Source organism: Gorilla gorilla, chromosome 2 (genome assembly GCF_029281585.2).
Source record: "Gorilla gorilla gorilla isolate KB3781 chromosome 2, NHGRI_mGorGor1-v2.1_pri, whole genome shotgun sequence".
Lineage (NCBI taxonomy): Eukaryota > Metazoa > Chordata > Mammalia > Primates > Hominidae > Gorilla > Gorilla gorilla.
This window is the reverse complement of record NC_086017.1, coordinates 203773064-203797419: the sequence shown is the minus strand read 5'-3', so window position 1 is coordinate 203797419 and position 24356 is coordinate 203773064. Positions and strand designations below refer to the sequence as shown.

The 24356-nt window shown below is 37.3% G+C and overlaps 1 protein-coding gene, 1 long non-coding RNA gene and 1 other non-coding gene across 4 annotated transcripts in view; all 3 read left to right on the top strand.

Annotated features, from left to right (window-relative positions):
* The window catches only part of LOC134758125 (uncharacterized), a 54815-nt gene extending 51910 nt beyond the window's left edge, over window positions 1–2905 (top strand). Inside the window, exon 4 of the long non-coding RNA XR_010133031.1 lies at window positions 2599–2905. This is a non-coding gene — a long non-coding RNA (uncharacterized lncRNA). The remainder of the gene's footprint in view (window positions 1–2598) is intronic.
* On the top strand, window positions 1437–1598 carry LOC115934254 (U1 spliceosomal RNA). Its single transcript, XR_004070070.1, has one exon. It is a non-coding gene; the product is annotated as a U1 spliceosomal RNA (small nuclear RNA).
* Window positions 2906–3562: 657 nt separating the features above from the next.
* FGF12 (fibroblast growth factor 12) overlaps window positions 3563–24356 on the top strand; it is a 586299-nt gene continuing 565505 nt past the window's right edge. The window contains exons 1-2 of one of the 2 annotated variants that reach the window (XM_019024508.3): window positions 3563–3671; window positions 3823–3965. In XM_019024508.3, the coding sequence (XP_018880053.1) occupies window positions 3953–3965 (13 nt within the window). In that variant the 5' untranslated portion in view covers window positions 3563–3671; window positions 3823–3952. The remainder of the gene's footprint in view (window positions 3672–3822; window positions 3966–24356) is intronic. The other variant, XM_055382161.2, reaches the window with a different exon arrangement.

Sequence of the window (24356 nt, the reverse complement as noted above, 5' to 3'; positions counted from 1 at the left end):
AGTGACATTTCAATACATATAATGTAAGTGATCAGATCAGGGTAATTATTATATTCATCATCTCAAATATTGATCATTTCTTTGTGTTGGGAAACTTCAATATCCTCCTTCTGCTGATTTTAAACCATGTAAAATATTATTATTAACTATAACCATATTACAGTCGTATAGAACACTAGAACTTATTCCTCCCACCTAGCTGTAATATTGTATCCTTTTACAAATCTCTCCCTCTTTCCCCCTACCCTTCCCAGCTCCTCCTATCCTTTGTTCTACTTTTTACTTCTATGAAATCAACTTTTTCTTTTATCTTACACGTATGAGTGAGAACATGTGGTGTTTAACTTTCTGTTTCTTAGGCTTATTTCATCAAACATAATGTCCTTCAGTTTCATCTATGTTGCTGCAAATGACAGGATTCCATTCTTTTTTATGGCTGAATAATATTTTATTGTGTATATGTACCCCATTTTCTTTATGCATTCATTTGTTGTTGGACACCTAAGTTGATTCCATATTTTGACTATTGTAATAGTGCTGCAGTAAACATGGGTGCAGATATCTCTTTGATATACTGATTCCCTTTCTTTTGGATAAATTCCCAGTAGTGGGATTGCTGGATCATACGGTAATTCTAGTTTTTTTTTTTTTTTTTTTTTAGAAAACTCAATACTGTTCTCCATAGTGGCTGTACTAGTTTACATTCCCAACAACAGTGCGTAAGAATTCCCTTCTGTCTGCTTCCTCACTGGCATGTGCTTTATTTTCTTTGTCTTTTGATAATAGCCATCCTAACTGGGATGAAATGATATCTCTTTGTGGTTTTAATATGCATTTCTCTGATGATTAATGATGTTGAACTTTTTTTCATATATTTATTGGCCATTTGCATGTTCATATAGCTTATTTAATGAATAAAGATAATATTCATTAAACATTTAGAATCCTTATAGTACCTGGCACATAGTAAGCTCTGAGCAATGTTAGGTCAATATTATCATCATTTTGTTATCATGGTGATTGTAGTTAACGTCACATAGTAAAGTACACAAAAACATGTATGCTAAATGTTATTAATTCATGAAACATTTTTTATTGTTTCCTATGTTTAGGACACTCTAGACTACACTGAAGTAAAAGGAGGCCATTTAAAAATATGAGTGGGAAAAAGGAACAAGATATATACATAAATCATTCTGGTACAGAATAAAAAATAGTGATGGAAGAGAAGTAAATCATCAGTTTTGGAATCATTAGTGAGCAGATCATCAGTGTTCTTGGTAGAGAATATTTTCAGACTAAGAGTATCAGGGAAGACTGTAAGAAGGAGATGTATCTAGAGGAAAATATAAGATTTGAATTTGTAGATACTTGTGGTAGGTAGTGGTTTGATGAGGTCAAGATATTCCAGCAATGACTATGTAAGCAAAGGTAAGAAAAATCTTGACAGAGGAGCTATCATGAGCAAGAAGGTTGTTTTCCCAGTCAAGGCTTATCAATTGCACTCCAGATGTGCTGACCCCTGCAATTTCCCCATATGTGGGAAACTAGACTGCATAATTTGTGGCAGTGGGGGTCTGTGATCCCACTTTCCCCTGGTTTAAAAACAATCTTGAGGTTTGTTTAGGATAATAGCAATTGTTGTCTAGGAGTTAAGCTTGGAGAAGAATGGAAAGATCTTGAATGTCAGAACACAAATTTTGCATTAAATTTGATTTGCTTTCTATTTAATAAAGCAGCTGGGTTCTTAAAATTATGAATAACAATAATTATAATTTATGAACTAGAAGGTTCTCCCTGTTCTTATTCACTGTAGATAATGGGAAGGCAGTTATATGAAAAATCATTCTGGACTATAGATGGCTTGCCTCTGCCTTTGAGGTATGACACTTAGGTTCTGAGCCCAGATCTGGTTCACCATGTGACTCTTATCAAGTGCCACTCCTCCCCTGCCTTTAGTTTCTCCATCTGTAAACGAATAAATATGAAGAGTACATAGAGATGCATTCTAAAGATATCTCCTATTCTAAAACCTTTGAGAAGGAAAGAACATGTAACGGGGTGCAGTATTAAGAGCAGAAATTATTTATCTCAATGAAATAGGCTATTGTTCTTAAGGAGCAACACTACTCCCACCCCAAGCTTACTTCCTAAGCCTATTCAACATTGAAAAGAAATCCTGAATTTTGTGATTCTTCCAAACATGTACTTTGGCATACAATTGGAGAACCTAAAAATTAGTAGGCCCTAGGTTGTGGCCTCTGCAATCCGATACTCCTAAATGCTGAATGGATCCAGGCATTGCTGACCCACAGCAGTTCATTAGTGGGAGTCTTCCACTAATAATGTCCATGTCTGGCTGAACCATCCGTGGTTAATATTTGTAATCATGGCACTAAGGCATTGGAAAAATCAAAGGATGCCCTCTGAATCACCAGAAAAAGATTAAATTAGATATAACTCCAGGTTTCTTGTTGGGAGTACATTTTATTATATTTCAATGTTTTGAAAATTGGGACTAGAAGCCTACTGTGGAAGGATCTTTCGTGAACTAGAATATGTGACTAATCTGCACATCTCCTTCCTTAACCATTTCAGATAACAGAGTTTTCTGGACTTCTGGAGAATAAGATTATTATTCTCAAGGAGAGATGATCACCTCAGGAAAATTTGGACTATTGAAAAAAAAAAAGGTAGTAAATACAACACAATTTTTCCTGTTAAACATTTTGCATATAAAGGAAATACAGTGTGGGCTTTAGAAATATTTTGATATGAAAGTAGCACTTCAAGAGATTTGTGGTTTTGCATCTTCCTCTAGAGCTCTGTACAAGAAAAATACTCTATCCCTGCAACTTCACAAAAATGATTAGGTATTGCGTTTGGAAGTACTTATTATCAATAAGGCGCCTCCCCACCTTTGGGGACTTCTTGCAGGTTGTTGGAAAAAAGCTAAAAAGAGCACCTCAAAATATCCTCAGTGGCTTTTTTGAAGAACTTTAGAAGCCTTGGAGCCTGCTCATGGAACAGTTTTGAGGTGGAGGCAGGCAGGAAGACACAGAGTTTGAGTAACAAAGAAGCGAGAGAATATTAACCTTTGACAGCTCCATAACTACTCTCACCCCACTCTCGAAAAACAAAACAAAACACATACAGGAATATAACAAGCAATGTGAAGTCAGTGGGGAGAGGAGAGGGAAGCAGACAGCTGGAAAGTTACTGCAGCAAGTAGAAAGAGAAACCCAAATTGTGAACATTAAAAACGATTCGTAAATCTCTCCTCTCTGCCTTCTGAATAAAACCATACCCTGCCTGGAGACACTAGCCTCCTCTAAGACTTCAGTAATTCGTCCTGATGCACGCAGTACCAGTCCAATCCATTTTCTAGTTTGCAGAGGAAAATCCGGTCCGGCGTTTATTTTTAGCAGCGCTTCCCTGTGACCGAATGCTACAGCTCCTCAGCTGGGATAACTGAGGACCGTATTGGGGAGGGAGGCGAAGGGGGCGGGGGAGCGGGAGGCGGTGAAAAGGGGAGGGGGGACGCCCTGCGCATGCGTGCCAGCGCCCATGCAAATCTGCTGTGCATCCAGAGAGCAAAGTGGGATGATCTGTCACTACACCTGCAGCACCACGCTCGGAGGACAGCTCCTGCCTGCAGCTTCCAGACCCAGGTAAAAAAAAAAAATGAGCGGGCACTGTGCATGCATTTCAGTATCAGATGCGCGTCGCAACGTATCCCCTGTAGAGGCAATCTGCTGCTGCTCCTAAGTGTCCTTTGGTGGCTGATTGCAGCTTCAAGGTTTAAGAAATCCCATCTTTCAGGAAGCCTGAGGGGAAGGAAGGAAGTACGGGCGAAATCATCAGATTGGCTTCCCAGCTTTGGGAATCTGAAGCGGGCCCACATCTTCCGGCCAACTTCCATTGAACTTCCCAGCCCTCGAAAGGGACCGAAATGGAGAGCAAAGGTATGTGGTTGTCCCTATCGGGGGACTTCCCGCTGCATGTGCGTGTGGCCAAGGCAATCCTCGGCGAGGGGACTGCAGTGCTTGGGGAGCGAGCATCATACTAGGTCGATAGAGGAGGAGATGCTATGTCCATTGCAGCACTGGGGAAGTGTGGCAGGAAGGCGACTTCTTTTTAACTCCCACAGCTTGGAAGACAGTGTTTAATACTCCATCAGTTGCGTAGTGAAGTGTGATGAGTTTTTTGGGGGGAGGTGGGGAGAGTCCCCCCAAAATGGAGGAGGAGGAGGAGGTATGTGTTAGTAAAGCAATATCTTTTCTGTATAATGGATGGACTCAAATAAATCTATTTCATTTGCTTTAGAATTGCTGACAGGCACGTTTGTATCTGATATCCAATAATGCATTGCTAAAAAAAAAATGTTTGAATTTCACCACCCCCACCTCATGAAGATGGTATTTCTGGGTGTGTATGACCACATCCTACTGCATTTTGAATATATATCAGCAGAGAAATTGGGTCTATTTGGAACAGCATGCGTTAGAACTGACCTCTAAGAAGAACAGTGTATGGGAGTACTGCTTGGCTTCCAAGCATAATGCATTTACTAGTTCTGGACATGTACATATTAATGTTCTCCTCATAAGCAAATCTGCATAATGTATGCATGCCAACTGATAAATGAGCTGTAAAAATCAACTTCTGAATGGCATGTTGAACACACATAAACACAACGACTATTCTAACCACAAGATTAGATATCTTTTGGATTTAACCCCATCTATGCAGGTCTGTTTCTCCTTCTCCTTAAAACGCCCACCAGGTTGTGAGAGCCTTGAGTGATATGGTGGTCAGATATCCAGGAGGCATACTGGATGTATTTAATTCTGGCGAAATCAGAAGAAATGATGTCAACTTTTATGAAACTATATTCATTACCCAGAAGTCGGGAAGCTATATTTGAAACAAGATTTTATTTTTAAACCAGGAATGTCAGTCACTGTGGTAATGTACTTAGGATCAGGGAATGGTGGTGAGTTACCTATTTCTGGGCTGATTAATGAAACTGGAGTGTTGAATGATAGCAGTTCTATGTTCAATAAAGTGTTTTAAGTATTTAATTGGTAGATTTAAAGTATTTGAACCTAGGCAAGCATTTATAGTATAAAAAGAGCTGAATCAACATGGATTAAGACTAGTAGGCAATTTTCAGTTCAGGCAGATTATTCTTATGATACATTGATGGGCATCTCCATGTCTGACAATGATGTACACATATGAGAGAATCCATGTCTATAAGTATACTTGAGGCATATATTATTAACTCTATTATACTCCATTTTAAAATAAAAAGGCAGTCCTTAACATATAAAGGTTTGTAATATTCTAGTTGACTAAGTATTTCTGGGACATAAGGTTAACAACAGAAAAAGAGTATCATTTTACTATGAAACAGTTTTTCTTGCTTAGATGACACCTGGTATTTGGTCACTAAATTTAGTTATTTGACAAAGGTTCTTGGTAACAGTTTTGCCTCCAATGTGTATACTAATTCCTGTTCAATCATAAAAAGGGCTATATCTCTCGGCAGTAACCTTTTATTTTCCTTCGTTGCCCATAAAACATGCTACGTGTCACTTAGCGTTCCAGGTGGTTTAATGATCAGATTGCTAACAGTAGAGTTCTAGCTGTTCTTTTAGTCTTTTGAGTTCAGAAAGGAGAAAGAATCTCAGAAATATATCCGAAAAGAATCAGTTCAGAAGTTCTATGTCAATCCAGACAGCAATGATATAGTGAATCACAGCACTGATCCAAAGGCAACGAAGACTTTTGCTGTAGGCCAACATTGTGGTCATTTTGCAGAGGTCCCATAATTGCCTCTGAAAAAAAAAACATGATGAAAGTCTTTATGCATGTTAGTTCGTGGACTTTCTTAATGAAGCTGTGTTAGCTGCTTGGCAATCAGATTAAAAATGGCTAATTACTTATACATTGGCCTCACTTTCTAAGTTGATGCAAATGGCACAGCTAACGATGGTAGCTAACTTGAAATTTTTATTCCAGCCAAAAAGAGTGTATTAAGAGAAATGTGTATTTGTGCAATACTGTAATTGGTGCATCTTTCATGTTTTATGCTGCCTTGTACAAACTTCTTCCCCCAACAGATTCAGATCTAATTCTAGGAAGACATTCTCAAATGTATGTATATATAATACTTTTCTAGTAGAAACGCTTTAAAGATAGAGTCATATTGCGTGACTCAGTTGAGGGTTCAAGAGTTCTCTATCCCGTATCCCGATCTAATGGCCCGTTTAATCTTGAATCCCATCGCCAACACTTGACAACCTTCACATTACCTCTAGCATTTGACAACCTTTCTTAGAGCATTGGTCCAGCATCCAGAAAGTTGAACTTCAGCTATTTACAAATAAGATCAATTTATTTTTGCTTCCTTATTTACAACTTTGCATCACTCCCTGTCATACAGGGTAAAGAAGAGAGGAAAATACATCAATTGACCTGAGGTTCAATTCATGATCTAATTTCAGCGATTTTTGTGCACCATGTACTTAACATTGTCTCAAAGATTTGGGTTGGTATGCAGTCCGAGCAGCTCTGACGGAATTTGTGCCTTGCATATCTTAAGGGCTTGAGATTCTTAAATGAGTTAAAATGTTTAGTATTTAGACGAGTGGTTCACAAAGTTTGCTGCACACTAGAATCACCTGACATACTTTCTGAACATACTCATCCTGAGATGACACCCCATACCAATGAAATTAGAATATTGGGGTGGAAGAAAAAAGCATATATGTTTCCTTTAGAGGTCCCTATGTACAGCAGTGTTTGGAAACCACTGATTTAGACTCTTGATAGTCAAAATGTGGTTTGCAGACAAATTTTTTAGAACTGCAGAATCTCCATATTTACTCCAGGTCTATTGAGTCAGAATTAGAATTTTGACAAAGTACCTAGGCAATTTGTATGCACATTAATGTTTGAGAAGCATGATTTAGAGTGAGGAAACAGGCTTTTTCCTTCCTTTCCTCCTTCCTTCCTTCCTTCCTTCTTTCCTTCCTTCCTTTCTTCCTTCCTTCTTTCCCTCTTCCCTCCCTTTCCCTTCCTCCCTTTCTCCCTCCCTTTTCCCTTCCTCCCTTTCTTCCTTCCCCCCCCTTCCTCTCCTCCCCTCCCCTCCTTTCCTCTTCCCTCCTTTCTCCCCTATTCTCCCCTCCCCTTTCCTCTCCTCTCCTCTCCTCTCTCTCTCGCTCTCACACACACACACACTCTCACCTCCCACTGACCCCCACCTATATCACATTTTTCTTTGTCTAGGTAGATTTCCAGCCTCGAGCTGGCATACTACCTATAGAAACACCTGTAGAGCTTTTCAAATGTAAGGATGCTTAGGCCATACCCCTAATAATGTTGGTTTAATTAGTTCTGGGGTGGGATCTGGGCATAAGCATTTTTAAATGGCTCCCAAGTGATGCTAATGCATGGCCAGAGTTAACCACTGCTGTAGGGCATTACTGCTGGTGGTCCACAGACCAGCAGCATTTGCATCACCTGGGAGCTTGTTAGAAATGCAGAATCTCAGTCCCTACACCAGATCTACCAAATCAAATCTGGATTTCAACAAAATCTAATGGTCATTTCTATGCACCTTAACATTTAAGAAGCACTGGTGTAGATCTCAGGGAACTGATTGTACCTGAGAATGAATGACACCACTCCAGGCACCTCAGTAGAGAAGATTTGATATTATCTGTCTAATCATTATGAAGGCTCGTGGATATGTGATCGTGTTCTAGGTCTTCTGGTTGTTTTTGGATACAACAAAAATGAAATGAAAAAGAAACTGTGTGCCTCATAGTTAGATCAGAAAACAAACTTACTTTTAAATACCCTTGCTGCTCATCCTCCAATCACTTACTTTCAACCCCCAATTACCCTAAATATTTATTCTCTACATTCATTTTAAGCTCCTGACAAAGTCTGCTGTTAACTCATGGTAATGTGATGATATTTGACTACTTAAATCAAGGCACTTCTAAACAGAGTGAATATAGCTTTATCCTTTTCTATTGTCATACCTCTCTGTTCAACCCTTTTGAGATTCCTATGACCTAAGTACTTGTTTGTCCCTCACATACTGCGTTTCTTACAGTCAACATTGTAATTTTTGTGCTTTTTATTTAAACAAATATTTATTGAGCATCTGATATGTACCCAATGTGCTTATTTCTGAGAATGTGAAAGAAAACTAAGATGCAATCTCTGAACTTGACAATTTCACTCTTCTATCTTCACTAATATATTAACCTTCTCGTGGGCAAAATCTGAGCCTTTAACATTCCAGCAACCACCTAAGTGTCTATCTCAGGTAGAATATTTTAGTTTGCATAGTAGGAATTCGAATTATATGCGTTGGATAGCCTTAATTAGTTTTTTTAGGCCAACTTCATGGATCCAGAAGATTGTAAGTTGGGAGAAGTGTGGGAAATTTAGCTACCAGGAGGGCTCCCAGAAACATCAGTGTGATTCCAGAACATGGAAGGGAGTAACTTGACCCACTCTCTCAAGAGAGACCTGCACATGTATTTCCAAGGAAGATTCAATTCTCTGTTCTAGATTTCATACCAGCCATCAGAGTTCAGTCAGGGCCATGAACCAACACACTTAAGGTATAGAACAGTCATTTCTCTGAAGCCGGGATGATTTACTCTGCAGCAGAGAAAGGAAATGTCTATGCAATCATTAGTATATCAGAACTGGAAAGTGATTTTAAGAAGAGCCATTTTGTGGTTAAACAATAACAACAACGATAATAAAAGACTGAGCCAGTATAGTGAGATAAGTAAAATATAATTCAGTAAAATCATGATGTATAGTCACTGAGTGTAGGAAATACAGTTTCTTACTCCACCTGTCATGGTGTGAATTTGGACAAATCTTTTCCTCTTTGGGTCTCAAGATTCTTAAATATCAAAGGGGGTCCAGTTCATTTAATTTAAAATACTGAGTTGCCACATTGTTCCAGGCACATTATTAAATGTGGGGGACAGAGGTATAAATAGTTTATTGACTTGCCCTCTAAAAGCTTACAATGTAGGGATATATGAACAGGATCAAGAGCTGTTGATTTCTAACATTTTATGTGTCTTCTCCATTCATCTTTCAGAATTCTAGTAGGTTATCCGGGAGGCTAGAATATAAAGTCTTACAGTGATTAACCAAAGAGGCACTTAACATTCCACAGCAATAATTCCTGCCTTTTGTTTCCCCTTTGGTTTATTTAAACAAAATTATTGTGTGGGAGAACATTTGAACTCAAGCTATGTATCTACTATAAAAGCTATTCCGCCTAACTAGCTACCTGCCTAACCTGTTTCTTGCTTTAGGTTATTATGAGGCTTGTTAGCCTCAGTAATAGGTCTGGGGGAGGCCAACCTACTTGCCATTCCCTCATCCTTTTTCTTTTGTGCTTTTAAGTTTTCGAAGTACCAACCTTATTAGGTTTGGTGTTTTGTGCTACTGAGTGACCAATAATGGTTTATTGCATCTCTTAATATTGGGTTTCCTGATTTGTCACATATTTACACCCATAAATAACGTTCGTGAAACACTTTGTACTTTTTCAAAAGGCTTTTAATATATACAGTCTCCCTTAAAACCCTGTGATTGGGCATTTTAACTTTATTTTATAGATAACAAAACAAAGGATCATAAAGACTAAATGACTTAGGCAACTCATCTTACCTCTGTTTCTCTGCAAAATAAGAATTCTTATACCCATCCCAAGTGCCACACCATAATATCATGATTATGAAATAAAACTCATGCTAATAAAGTATTTAGCACTCTTTAGAATTATAATCTGACTTTCATCATTTTTAGCTGTATCTCTCTTTACACTAAACTGTGAGATCCTGGAGGGTAGAAATTGGTCCTCTGCCGTTTTTGTAGTTTTAGCAGCAAGTATACTGCATAGACACTCAATAAATCACCCTTCATTAACTCCCACAAAAACTTCACTTTACCAAAAGGGATTTCTTTTGTGCTTATTCTACAGTTTTAATAGTAACGTCTCCAACACCTGAATTTGTCTCTACATCTTATGGGTTTGGGGATGCAGATATATTGAGTCAAGTATCACACCTTGGATGGGTTTAAAACATAAACTGTGTAAATTCTGGCCACTAACAATGGTCTTAATCGGGGTACATCTCGGAACCACCAGACATCCTGTAATACCTGCAAGTCAGATATTTAAGAAACACTCGGGTGATGATGTATGTCCTCAATTATGAATCCACAGATAAGCTCTGAGATGGCTACTAGGAAACTATAACACATACATGTGTTCTTTATCAGGAGCACTGTAGGACTTCTACTGCCTGGGCCTTGTCTTTTATTACCACCCTCTTTAGTGTTAAGAGAGTGTGTGTAGAAGAGAGATTTCATTTCTGTACTACAGACTTGGGATTGAAAATAGATATGCAAAATAGATGGCAAGAGTTTGAGGCTAAGATGACATGCCATTTTCCCCAGCATCATCTTCCTCATCTCCTTATTAGCATCCTTGCATGCAGAGCACGGTAGGATTTTTTTAGGATCTATGTCAATAGTTCTAATTTTAGCTTTCTCATCTCATCTCTCCAGTTACTTTTTGAAATAGTCTCTGTCTCCTTGTCTTTGGGAATGTGAGACTCCCACCCAGGGAGGCCGTGGTATTTAACTGCTGCAATGCTGCTGATGGCACCTAGGCAGAAGTCCCAAAGGACACCTGTTGCCCCTTCACAGATCTTTTCTTTTTTCTTTAGCGCATACTCTGCCTGGCTTTTTACCTGAAACAAGCCCCATTACTAATGATTGAAAAAGCACACATAATTGAAAGTGGGACTTTAAACTACGTGAAAGAAGTAAAGGGAAGCTGCCATTCTGTGGTTAGGTTTTTGTTTCTTTCTTGTTTGTGGATTGGCCATTAGCCTGAGAAGCAGCCCAAAGGGACTAGACTGCAGAAAAAGAATCCAGAAACTTTCAGAGGCTGTTCAGAAGATAACTAAATGCACCAAAGAGTCCTTTAACAAGCAGGCAGGAAGAGGCAGCAATGCCAGTCTCTCCCTACCTCATTCACTTCTACAATTATCACCCACGTGAAACAATCAGGTTTTCCTCGAATCCTCCAGTACTGATAGCACTCTAACAGATTGAACAAACCTCAACACAGGTAATTTGGGAAATTTCTTTTCAGATACTTGGAAACTGAAAAATCTAGATATGCTTCCTGCTTCAAAATGTGTTGGGTTGTTTTTCTTTTTCTTTTTTTTTTTTTTTTTTTTTTGCCCTTAGTCTCTTTCACATATTATAATAAATTGGGGTTAGATACTCTACAAACAAGACTATTATATAAGATTTATTATATGATCATTCTAATTGTTTAAATCTGGAAAATTTAAAATTAGACTATTTACACATTTTATCTAAAGGCTTTTCCTTCATTTCAAAATATGTTCAACATTTCTAGCACTATTTAAAATTGAATTTGGTTTACTTCTTTCTTTCTTCTGGGATTTAAAAGAGAAATATTTGCTATGTATCAAGATAAAGGTTTTCATGTAAATCACTGTTTATTTGCAAGCCTACAAATAATTTAACATGAGATGAAATGAGTACTTTTTTACTATGGGCTTTGATTTGCATCAGCATAAAAAACAAACGATTATGCAAATATAGCAAGACCCTCAATAACAATAACATAAACGTGAGGGAGACAACTAAAGCAATAGCACAGACCAATCAGTGCCAGTCTTTTAAAATGAGATCATTGGTTGATTGATTCAATAAGCAGTATTTCCTTAGAACCTGCTGTTTGTTAGCTGTTCTAAGGCTGAGCTTTTCTAACTGTAGTATGCACACTGGTGGGATTATGACATTGTATACTCTGGTGATACACTGAGGCATAAAATACACACGGTGCATGTTCCAATGAAATATAACTAATATTCTAATGTATTAATCTAACAGACTACTTAGATTATTCTAATCTAATCTATTAAATGCTAGAAGATCTGGGATCAGGTTCTCGTTCTTCTATTCCACGGATGAACCTCAGTGTACTAAACCTCTCTCTCTCTTTTTTTTTTTAACTCGGTTTGCCCATTATTGATTTTTATTTTCTTGTTACAAAGAAATTGTTATTTTAAGCTTGTTTGTATTCTTTCTTGATCCTCTTTAGGCTTAACTTCTACAGAAAATAAACAGGGTGATCATAATTACCACATCAAATTTTAAGGACTCAGTTTGGGTTTGAGCTAGCTTTTTAATGCTGTGAATTGTGCAACTGAAGTTGTTGGATTTATAACTTTATTGAGGAATTAATTTGATTCTGAGTGAGAAAGCACTAAGAGGAAAAAAGTGCTACTTGGCTAAAGTTTGTATATGGCATGATTGTGACCACATAGGTCACAGGTTCATGTCTAAATTGATGGATGGCTGCAGTGGCCTTGTGGAAAAGACGCTGTCTTGGGGATCCGGAGACCTGGATTTGAATCCTAATTCCCACCCCATCTTCAGTTTGAGCTCGTGGCTTTCTTTCTATGGCCTTGTTCTTCATCTGCAAAACAAGAGTGGATTAGAGGCAAGATTCTTTTCACTTCTGGGATTGAAAGAACCAGCATTTGTGAAGTGTTTATATAGGAACTACGGTGGATACATTCTGTTTAAAGATTTATGATCAGCTGCTTGTTCTCTCCTATCTCTTTTGGCGAACTTGATGGCATTTTTGCTTAGCAGATTGTACATTATGTTTTTATAACGTCTTTTCTTCACCCTCATATGTGTCCTCTTTACAATTAAGATGAGTTTATTTATACAACAGTCATATGTGAAGCTGATTCGGTGGATATGGTTTTCTTCTCTCTGCCAGCCCTAACCAGCACCTTCTTGCTAAAAAAAAAAAAAAAAAAAAAGAAAGACTAACAGAATAATGACAAACAGTCCAAGGGCTGAGTGTTTTACTGACAATATTGATAGGACGTCTGATTTTCTTTAGTTCTCAATCATTAGTAATATATTACTAAAAAACAATTGCACTCAATCCTTCATTGCCTTCAAACAATTTAAAAACCGGTAACTATGTCTTCCAATGTTTGATTGGCTACTGATCATTTTAGATAGAAGAGGCACTTTCTACCACCAGATGAAAGCTATCCAAGGTCTAAGGGTTTCATGGTTAATAAACTGAATTTCTTGATTATGCGAAGAATAAAAGAAAGGGAAATAGCTAACAGCCATTAACATGTTTATGAACATGGGTTATAATCGGAAGTGTTTATGACATAATGGTAATTATAAAAATAGTACATGTGGATATATGCACTAATTATAATAATGTAAAATTTGTTTGGTCATTGGCAAATAGTAGATTGTATTATGCAAAAAGTGACAATATTTGGATAATGATGATTGAATTATGAGTGGAGTTTTATCCTTTTCCACATATTTTATTACAGTTTTTTTCCCATAAAGCAGATTTTCTTTCTATGCTTTATGGGGAAAAAAACTGTAATAGGTGTTGGGTTCAGTTATAAACTTAAACAGATCCAGCTAAACTTAAAAAAGCTCTTTATTCTTCATGCTTTCATGCTTTATTCATGTCAAACATTGAAAGGACATTTGGAAAGATAACTGAGTCTTTTGAAATAATGCTTTTGCAGCTTTTACTATGTTTAGGCACTGTACTTTACATATATTGACTCACTTAAGCCTCATAAAAACCCAATGAGGCAGGCACTATTGTCATCCCTATTTTAGGGATGAGAAAAGTCAGGCGTAGAGATGTTAAGTAATTTGCCCAGGTCACACAGCTAGTAAGGTGCAGACTGGCTTCAGAGTCTATGAGCTTAACCACTATTAACACCTAAGGCATACTTTAATATAGTCTTATAAGCCAATCAACCTTCCTTTGTTACTGAAAAACTAGTCCCACTGTGTAAGTACAGATTTTATTAACCTTCAGAATACCCAATCTCTGCAGGATTAGTCTCACTCAAGCCCTGGGCCAATAAGATACAGACTTGAGGAATCACTGGGCCTTCCTGCCTGTTATCAGGTGGGTTCAAGAAAGAACCCACTGCTCTTATGTGCCTTAAGTTGGCTTCCACCCCTAGGGGCTTAATTAAGCATCGGGTTGCAGCTTCTTTTTCTAACCCTCACATCGAATAACTGTTCTGTTTACCTGGGCAGCTCAGTGGTGTGGTAGAAAGATCGTAAGACTTGAAATCAAACACACAACTAACAACTTTTTAGTCTCTGTAACTTGGGTAAGATATATTTCTGTATCCTTGCTTCCTAATTTGTACAATGACTCTCTTTCTAGGTTAATGAGACAAACGAGGAAAATATATATAAAGAACCAAGCTTAAAATTAGTACTTAATAATTACAGCTGCTACTGTTGTTATTCTTGTTGTTAGCATTTGACCCTTAGGCTTACTACTTCCTCTGCTTCTATATGGGGCTGGATTCTTTCCTTAAAATCCCTAAGATTCCTCTTCATCTTACCTAGTTTTATTTTGCTCATTTTTATCTGTTTGGAACCAGAGAATGCCATGCAGCTGTGGTATGCAGTTTAAAACAATGTAGTTAAGATATACTCGTTTTAAATTATGCAATAAAAACTGAATGGCAGTGACGTCAATTGATTCCTATACTGATTTTTTAAATCATAGTTTTACTATTTTTTTCCCATTATCTGGCTTACAATGAAGTCTAATTTCTTCAGAAGAAAGAACCTGACTATTTTAACAGGGATGTTGACGTTGTTGGTTGGGTCCAGGAAACGTTGCATTGTTTATGTGAGAATAGTAAGGACAACTTTCTGACCAGTTTTCCAACTTAAGTGTGTACAAAAACACAGATCACTGGGCCCCACCCCTAGGGTTTCTGATTCAGTGAACCCAGGGTTAGCCCGGGCTTTTGAGTTTACTTTTCTAAAAGTTCCCAGAAGGTGTTGATGCTGCTAGTCTAGATCTTTGAGAAAACCTGGTGTAGACAATCTAGTCTAAGATTCTCTTGCACTTGGGAATTCAATCTAGAAATAGATGTGTATTTTGCTGGTTATTCAGAAATATCAGAATAAGGGATCAGGGATAGCATTCTCATGTGGGAATTCCATAGCTTAAAAGAGTCAGTGATACCACGTATAGACAATTAGCCCAGCATTATCCACAACCACACTGGTTAATTAATTAATGCAAGGATCCACGCTTGGACGTATCCATTTATCTGTGCCATGCACATTGCTTGTTACTGGGGCTAGACATGAAAAACCATGCAGTTACTGACCTCAAGGACACCTCACAAATTAGCTTTTGAAGATATGCATAAAGAGAAACCTAGGAAGAACTGACAGCTGGCAATACATGTGAAAATTTAGATTACATTTACTTTTACCATCATACTGTCTGTGTGGATGGCTCTGGTTAGGCATTAGAGGCTAGGAACCAAGGACTAAGACAAGGTTTCAACTATCCCCTATTACACTAAATATCTAAATATAATCTTTTGGGAATATAGAGAGGAATTCGACATCTAGGAAGGAGTTGGCATTTGAACTCACTCTTGCAGAAGGGATAAAATGAAAACATTGGAAAATCATTCTAGGCTGATGAAATATTATATGCAAAGGTAGAGAGACATTGATATACATGCAGTAGCCAGGAGAAGATTAATGGATTGCTTAGTTCATTCATCCAGTGTCCATTTATTGTGCTGGACACTGTTTTAGGTGCTGAATATAGTACTGACACTCTTTCCTCATGAACCATGTAAGGGTTGGGACAGGACACAGTAGATGATGAATCATATAAGAAAGGAAGAAAGGTTGGAAGCAAATTGTGGAAGCCTGTTAGAAATTCTGTAATGTAGGTGATGATTTCATTTACATTTCAAAAACATTGACTACTGTAATCATCTTTAAAAAATTAGATTCCTAGGTCTTCTAGAATACAATTCTACTTACAAAGCTTTAATTATTCACTAGCTTTTCAAGAACACATCTACTGTGCAAAGCAAGGCATACGTACAAGCACACTGTCAGGGCCAGAAGAAATACTGTGACCCAGTATTTCACTCTGATTTTTGCCAGTCTCTGCTGCTAACACACTTCTCTTGCTTAATGGAACAATGAGTTTCATTTCTGTTCACTTTTGGCTCTCAACTCTCTAAAATTCTAGCGTTGAAACTTATAGACTAGTATTCTAGGGTGAAGGTCCTTTTGAAAATAACCTTTCGAAAAGTGTCAGGCTTAAAAATTATTTCCTTAAGATCTATAAATTATTAAGACTCAGAATTATAACAGACTAAAAACTACGCAAGTACTAATATACGTGCATTTTGCAACTGTGCTATATGAATTTTCTCAAATTCATCTATGCTTAAATATATGAAGACTCACGTCAGAAATATGTTTGTCTCCAAACTCACCCATCACTCTTGCAATGGCATATTTTTGATATTATGATGACCCTTCTTTAGAGAAGACAGAGTTCTAAAAGAACAGTTTCTGAATCCAAGTCTGGTCTTGATTTTTGTCTTCCTAATTCCTAGCCAAAGACATTGGGCAAGGGTCTTAATCTCCATAATCCTGGATTTCCTTATCTATATAATGGAGATAATAATAGTAGCTATTTATAGAGTTGTTTTTACTACTAAATAAGATAGTATAAGTATTTACCACACTACCTGGCATATAATAAGCATTCAATAAAATGTAGATATTATTATTTTAAGTATCTCAGAACTGCTGTGGTACGAAATCATCGCCATGGGGTTTTGCTGAGTCTGATGGATTCGAGTTTGCTTAATTGTTTAAATGAAATTCAAGCACCACACTTGCAATGTGTGCCTTTAGTTGTAGCTCAGTGTAGTGCTGTAAAGTATGGCAGCTCCACAGAGATTTCACTTTTGAATCAAACACTTAAAACTGCTCCAGGAAGACACATCATACCAAACTGCATCACCGTGATCAATGGTTGAAGTCTCCTTGATTAGTAAAAGATTTATGAACAAGATTTTGAAGATGAAGGTCAGCAGATGATTTTCATCTAATAACCATAAGGTGCAGTTAGACAGATGGCAACAACAGCCTTGTCTTGTCTCTGAGCAACCTCTTTTAATCTCAACTGACCCCAGTGAATCGTGTCTTAGTAAAGATGGGAGGATGTTGGGGAACACACTGCAATCTCCTGTGATACTCAATTCCATCAGAAATGCTTTTAGAGCAAAAGCAGTATAAAAACAATCTCTCATGCATAAAATTTGAGGTGATTTCTTCTTTCTTTTTCTGTTTTTACTTGCTATTTTTGTCACAGTTATACAAAGTATATTGTGAAATATAGTGCTTTCTAGTCCTCTCTCCCATTTTTTCCTCTACAATCACTTTCGACTCTTGTTGATATTTACCTTCATATGCTAAACAATATTCTCTTCTTACTACCTCTTAATTTCTCAGCGTCCCACCAAGGAAATAGCTTTCAAGTCTCTCCCTTTATCACATTCTTACCACAACATGCCTCCTTTCCATCTCACCATCTTTCCAAGGCTGTTACATTGTTATTTTTGTTAGATCAGTATTTAGTAGTTGCATGATTATGATTATGTAAATACTTTCATGACTAAGACAAATTAAACTATGATTACTCCTCCTTTTGTCATAAGATTTTGTTTTTTTTCTGTGGTTGATAACTGTCTTGTTTTTATGTGCCCAGCTTTCTACATACTTTGTACTATATTTAACTCCAAGTCCCTGCCAGTTATCTGAATCTCATCTGAAGACACTCAGATGCACAGATATTCTATCAATTTCATCGTGAAGTAATATCCCTCAGAACCTGATGACTGGGTGCTATGTGCACCCTTTTTCTGTGCATTGCTTTGGTCCCAGGGTCTCTTTTTCCATCACCCTAGAAAATTTTTGCAGGTCTCTGCTTGGATCTCTTGTTCTCCTGCATCCTCTGTATTAGTTTACTCTCTTATTTTGGTGGAATACATTCTCCAACAGCTTCCTAAAAAAAAGGATACACAGTAAAATTTCTGAGCCTTTTCATATCAGAAAATATCTTCATTTTTCCTCATATTTGAACAATCATGTGGTTAGGTATAGAATTCTAGATTTAAAATAAGTTTTCTTCAGAACTTAAATTATACCATTACAACATCTTTTTTTCTGCCAGTTTTGTTGTTCTGGTCTGATGTCATTCTAACATTCTGATTTCTTATTTTTTGTACATGCTTGATATTTTTTTCTCTGAAAACTTTTAGTGTCTATTCTTTTTTCTCAGTGTTTTGAAAATTGATAGTAATTTGCCTTCTTATAGTTTCATTTTCACTCATTATGTTGTGTATTTACTGTGGAAACTCTTCTTTAATTCTAGAATTTTTTTCTTTAATTCTTTAATCTCTAGAAAATTGAAAATAATTTAGTTTTTGAAAATATTTTCTTAATGATCTCCTACTCTCTTTTTTTTGTTATTGTTGTTTTGTTCTGGTATTCTGGAAATCTTACTTAATTGTTTATATTTTGGATTATTTTTCATAGGTTTCTATTTTTCATATGTTTTATTTCCTATTCTCTACCTCTTTTGTCTTTTCTCTATTTTTCTAGATTATGGGCTCAAGTTTATCTTTTAATCTTTTTCTTAGATGTTTTCTTTAATTTCTGGTATCAGATTTTTAATTTCCAAGAGGCTTATTTGTCTGTTTTCTTTAATTGTTCAGTTTTATATTATGCCGTCTTATTTCACAGATGCGATATTTTCTAATACTTTGCTGAGAATAATTATGATTTACATTTTTAAAGAAGTTTTTATCTCCCTCCATAACCTCTGTTTCCAGTAAGCTTTTTGTTTGTTTTCGTTTCTGTCTTTCATGTTAGAGATTTCCTGAAGATATTTTTATATTTGGTTACCTGTTCATATTTAAAAGTGGGTGTAGGGAGCTAAAAAGGTGACTGGAAGCATTGTGTTCATGGGTGGGGCTTGTTGTCAATGATCTTAGTTGTAGAGTGATGTTGGTGGGCTTTTCACTGTGGAGCTCCTGAGGTCCGTATCTTTAGGTCTTACCTCTTACGTTTCCAAGATTCCTCAAAGAAGACTCTTCCATTCTTTTGCCTGAATGGGAAAGACCTGGCTGTGAGGGTCCTGTGGGTTTTGGAAATCCGTAGAAATGTTCACTTAATCTCCTGATTTTCAGTGTGGTATTCACTCTGTCCACTATGCAGAGAGTTTCTGTTCTATCCACTAGAAAGAATAAATATCTAGTCTTCTCCTGGGATTGTGGAGAGCAGTTGGCTAGATGCTTGATGTTTGGGAGAGGATTTGAGGTTATAATACCGTCCTAAAAACAACCTTTCCACCATTTTTGCATAATTTACCCTTTTCTCCTTCAGCTCACTTCTAGACAAACCTGGTGCTACCGCTGTCTAAACTTTTGAAGATTGTGCAATCCAAGTTAGGTTGCCTGTTGGCTTTCTCCACTGCTGACTTAGGACCTCAGCTTTCTCAGATCTGAAAAATATATCTTCATCAGCTGGTTTTCCAGTTCTAAAATTTTGTTGTTGTTGTTTTCTTCTCTCTCTTTTGTTCCATCTTTAAAGAATTATGCAAAACATATAAACACACCTGCATCCATTTATTGTACTTTTAATTATGTTTCAAGTAGGAATGAAAGTAAAAGCCAGTGTTCAATATTTTATCCTTACTTGAAAGGATAAAATACAAAATACTAAATAATATTAAATACTAAATACTTACATCCAAAAATACTAAATAACCCCATGGAAAGATACTCTCAACTCGGAAGTGCTTGATGTAGCATTTTGGGGAGTTCTCAGCAGTGCCCTGGCCAGCTCCCTCAGTTTATCCAATATACTGTAGGCTGTCAGACATAAGGGTCATTCAGGTATTCTTCCCTTGAGAAAACACCATGCAAATAGCTTTAAAACGTTACTGGCTTAAGAAAATTACCAAGGTCATCTCCATACAGGTTTTTAAAGTTACCTTTGACATTCTCATTCATCTGTTCTTCCACTTTTCAAGCATACATTAGACACATAGCCTGAGCCATGCATATTGCCATAAGTTGGCAAAACAGGATAATGAATAAGAGACTGACCTCATGAACCTTCCATGCTATCACGGAAGACAGACACCAGTGTTCAAGATGCAATATGGTAAATGCCATCATAAAGATATTAACAAGTGCTAGAGGCTCTAGGGGGTGGGAGTGATTAAGTCGGCCTTCAAAACTCATGATTGGAAATGTGTCTTAACTCTCACTATTCAAGCAATAATTTTCCAGAACAATCCCCTGGCCAATTTGTAACTGGAAAACTTAAGAATTTCCCAGCACCATAATAGAGTCTTAACTTGGTCAGAAGAGAATTTGAAAGTGATTTTCAGCTTCTTCATTTTATCTGGGAAAACCTGGCTCAATCCTGGTGAAGTCAAGACTGAAACTTAGGTTTCTTGAGTCTCATAGTAATATACTTTCCACTAAATTATATTGAGCCCCCACCCAAAAGCCCAATTATTTTTTGATATGACTGAAATTTTAATCAGTAGCTCTGAGTCTCAGAGATCTGGACGTACTGATTTTAAAAACCTCTAAGAAGTTCTTTCAAAACAGTAACTTAAATGAAGGAGCTGTACTTTGGATACAGATACAGGACTCCAAACTCTTTCATGTAATGCCATAAAGAGAGAATGGCTTGGAGTTCTCATTGCTTCTTTTGAAAGCAGGGCTACCATTCTTAAGCTAGAAGAACAGGGCTCTTCTTATTTGTACAGGTTAGTATTGATTGAACTTCAAATCAGCCAGCAAATTCAGGGGACAGTTGCCCAGATGAAGCTTCAGTGTGTCATTCTGCAATATATTTTTGAGACATTTCTGTGTTTACATTGTCTTGAAAGTACACAACAGATGTATAAACATAGAATTTAAACATTTTGGAGAGGCAGACAATGTTGTCTTCAGTGAACACTTAAGAATGTAATGTATTCTGTTAAATGTATGGTTTCATGACTTAATTAATGATTAGCAAATGGTATATTATGGGGAAGCTAAGAACTGTAAAAATATATTGTTCAATTGTCAGTTCTTTATCAGTAATATAATATTAACAATAATTACATTACTCATTCAAAGCACAATACAACTTGAAAGTGATATTATAATATCTTCTCAAAATATATTAACTTTTTATTTCCACAAATGCTTAGATTGTAATTTTCTCAATAAAGCTTTTGCTTGATCCTCTTCTGGTAAGAAGTCTTTCTTTCCCTGGTCCTTCAAATCTCTCCTGTAGTGTTGATTTCTTTCTATGCTATACTATAGTTCCTTGGGTCCTAGCTTGTTTTCTAGGCTGTGAATTTCATGAAGGCAAGGGCTATGTCTTCTTCTTTGTAATTTCAGTGGCTTGGCACATGTTAAGCATATAATAGAAGGTAAATTTAGTTAATTCTGTAGGGACTATGCCATTCTGCTTTGTAATTTCAGTGACTTGGCACATGTTAAGTATACAATAGAAGGTAAATTGAGTGAGTACTATAAAGCCCTCAATATATTAACATAAAATCTTTGTTTATTTAATTTTTATAGCACTTTTCATTATATCTGAGGCATAAAGTAGCTAAAGTCTCAGGGATGATGTACATGTAACACACATGCTTCAAGATTTCCTTCTTTCACTTTTGAAACGCCTTTCATCTCTCACCCTAGGCTGTTAGAGCCCTCTAAATAATGGATCCTATTGGCCGGGCGCGGCAGCTCACACCTGTAATCCCAGCACTTTGGGAGGCCAAGGTGGGTGGATCACGAGGTCAGGAGATCGAGACCAACCTGGCTAACACGGTGAAATCCCATCTCTACTAAAAATACAAAAAATTAGCCGGGCGTGGTGGCGGGCGCCTGTAGTCCCAGCTACTTGGGAGGCTGAGGCAGGAGAATGGCGTGAACCCAGGAGGCGGAGCTTGCAGTGAGCCGAGATCGCGCCACAGCACTCCAGCCTGGGTGACAGAGCGAGACTCCGTCTCAAAAATAAATAAATAAATAAATAAATAATAATAATAATGGATGCTATTCCATATGACTGAACTTCCTGTTGTCCATGGAAGAGAATCATCAATCCTCATCCCTGGGAAATTTGGCTTGGCATAAAAACTTTCTCCTGTACCTTGGTGGAAGAAATTCCTGTGCTGTTTCTAAAAATGAGAAAGAAAAAGAAAAGAAAACATTCTCTGTTGTTCTCATTCTTTTTTTTTTTGAGAAGGAGTCTCGCTTTGTTGCCAGGCTGGTGTGCAGTGGCACAATCTTGGCTTATTGCAATCTCCACCTCCCAAGTTCAAGCGATTCTCCTGCCTCAGCCTCCCGAGTAGCTGGGATTACAGGCACCTGCCACCACGCCCAGCTAATTTTTGTATTTTTAGTAGAGACGGGGTTTCACCATGTTGGACAGGATGGTCTCGATCTCCTGACCTCGTGATTCATTTGCCTCAGCCTCCCAAAGTGCTGGGATTACAGGCATGAGCCACCGCACCCAGCTATTGTTCTCATTCTTGAACAATGGGGAACAGCATGATTCTTTATTATTATTTGTGTATCTGTGTTGTGACCTGTCTTCTGGTTCTCTTCCTTCTTGACAAAGACTGGATGTTCCATTCTCAGTCAGCTCCCATGAAGCCAGCTCTGAACACCTCCTTGCATTCTAAGTACAGCCTTGTCATTAGTTACACCCCTGGCATTAGTGACTGAGATTGCACTTCTCAGGACCTTTTGTGAGTCCCAACAAAGAGACTTCTGCATCAGTTCAAAGGGTGGCATTTCTGGAGCTACAACTATTACAACCTTTGTTGTTGAAGATAACCTGGGATTTCTGCTTCTTGAGGCCTGAGGTTAGAGATGTTTCAGTTTCCTCAACTCAAAAGCGGAAACTGAAATAAATGGGTAATGAAGGCCTTTCTTGTCCTTGATGTGTGAATCCATTTTCTGGACATTCATTTCTGTGACTGTCTTGTCCTTTTCCTCAACAATTCATCTGTTACTTTTGCATGGGTTATTCATCTGGTTAGTATTAACATTCTTTTGAAATCATCTTCTATATTAATAAACACTTCACAAATCTATTGGTGAAGTCCCCTTAGAATCTTGGCTTAATGGGATTATAGTGAATAGTTCTTTTTCTTTGATTCTATCTCTGTAACAAAAATTGCTGTGGATTTATGTACAGAAAACTAGATGTGTTGTAAAAAGGTCAGGGTTCAAGTTTAGCTCTGTGACCTTGGACACTTCATTTTATCTTTCTAGGCCTTAGTATGTTGTAAGCGGAGGTAAATATCTTGCATCTGGGGTTCTTGAGGCGGGGATTCAAGGAGAGAAAGTATTTGGGAAGTGCTTTGTAAACGATATTGTACTATATGACAAGCAAGTTGTTATTAATAGAGGCCTGACTACTCCCAATTGTTTCTGCTTGGTCAGTTAGTTCTAGATGAATAAATTGGAGAGGACAGAAAGGAAGGAAGTGGCACTGGGCGGGGAGCCGGGAGATCTGGAATTCATCCGGGTGCTGTTCGGCGGTCAGTCGGTGACTTAATGTGACCTTGGCAAAGTCGCTTCGCCTCATGTGCTTCTGTTACGTCATTGGTCATGTGAGGTGGGCGAAAGAAAAGATGATCCAGAGACTTTTTTGCAGTTTATAAAAGCATGTGATTATTAGAGTTTAAATTATGAGATTGTTATTTATTTAAGGATATCATTGAGTTTAGATTATTAAATCATAAGTCTTACCAATAGTGGGCCCAAATAATATACATATTTTGAATATATAATTTCAATGAATTATTTTAAAGAAAATGCCAAAACTTCATCTTTTAACCACTGAAAAGGAACTAATGAAGTCTCCTATTCACTACATTTTTGTATTGTATTTGGAAGGAATGTGTGTATTTAAAGGGAGGCTAAGGATTAACAGATGAAATTCTGTATGAGAAACCAATTGTGTCTACAGCACCTAAAGCACATTCTGTTGTGATATATTCTCTAGTTACTTTAAATTTGTTTGTTTTCCTTCATTTAACCAAAAAATGAATAATTGTAAAGAATCAGGCACTATGTTAATCACTGTAGTTAAGATAATTCCTATTATAAGACATGGTTGATCTAGTGTAGAAAGCAACATGGCTTAAAAATTATACAGGGATGCCTCGTGTCATTGTACTTTGCAGATGTTGTATGCGTCGCATATTGAAGCTCTGTGGAAACCGAGAGTTGAGCAAGTCTATTGGCACCATTTTTCTAACAGCACGTGCTCACTTCAGGTCTTTGTGTCACATTTTG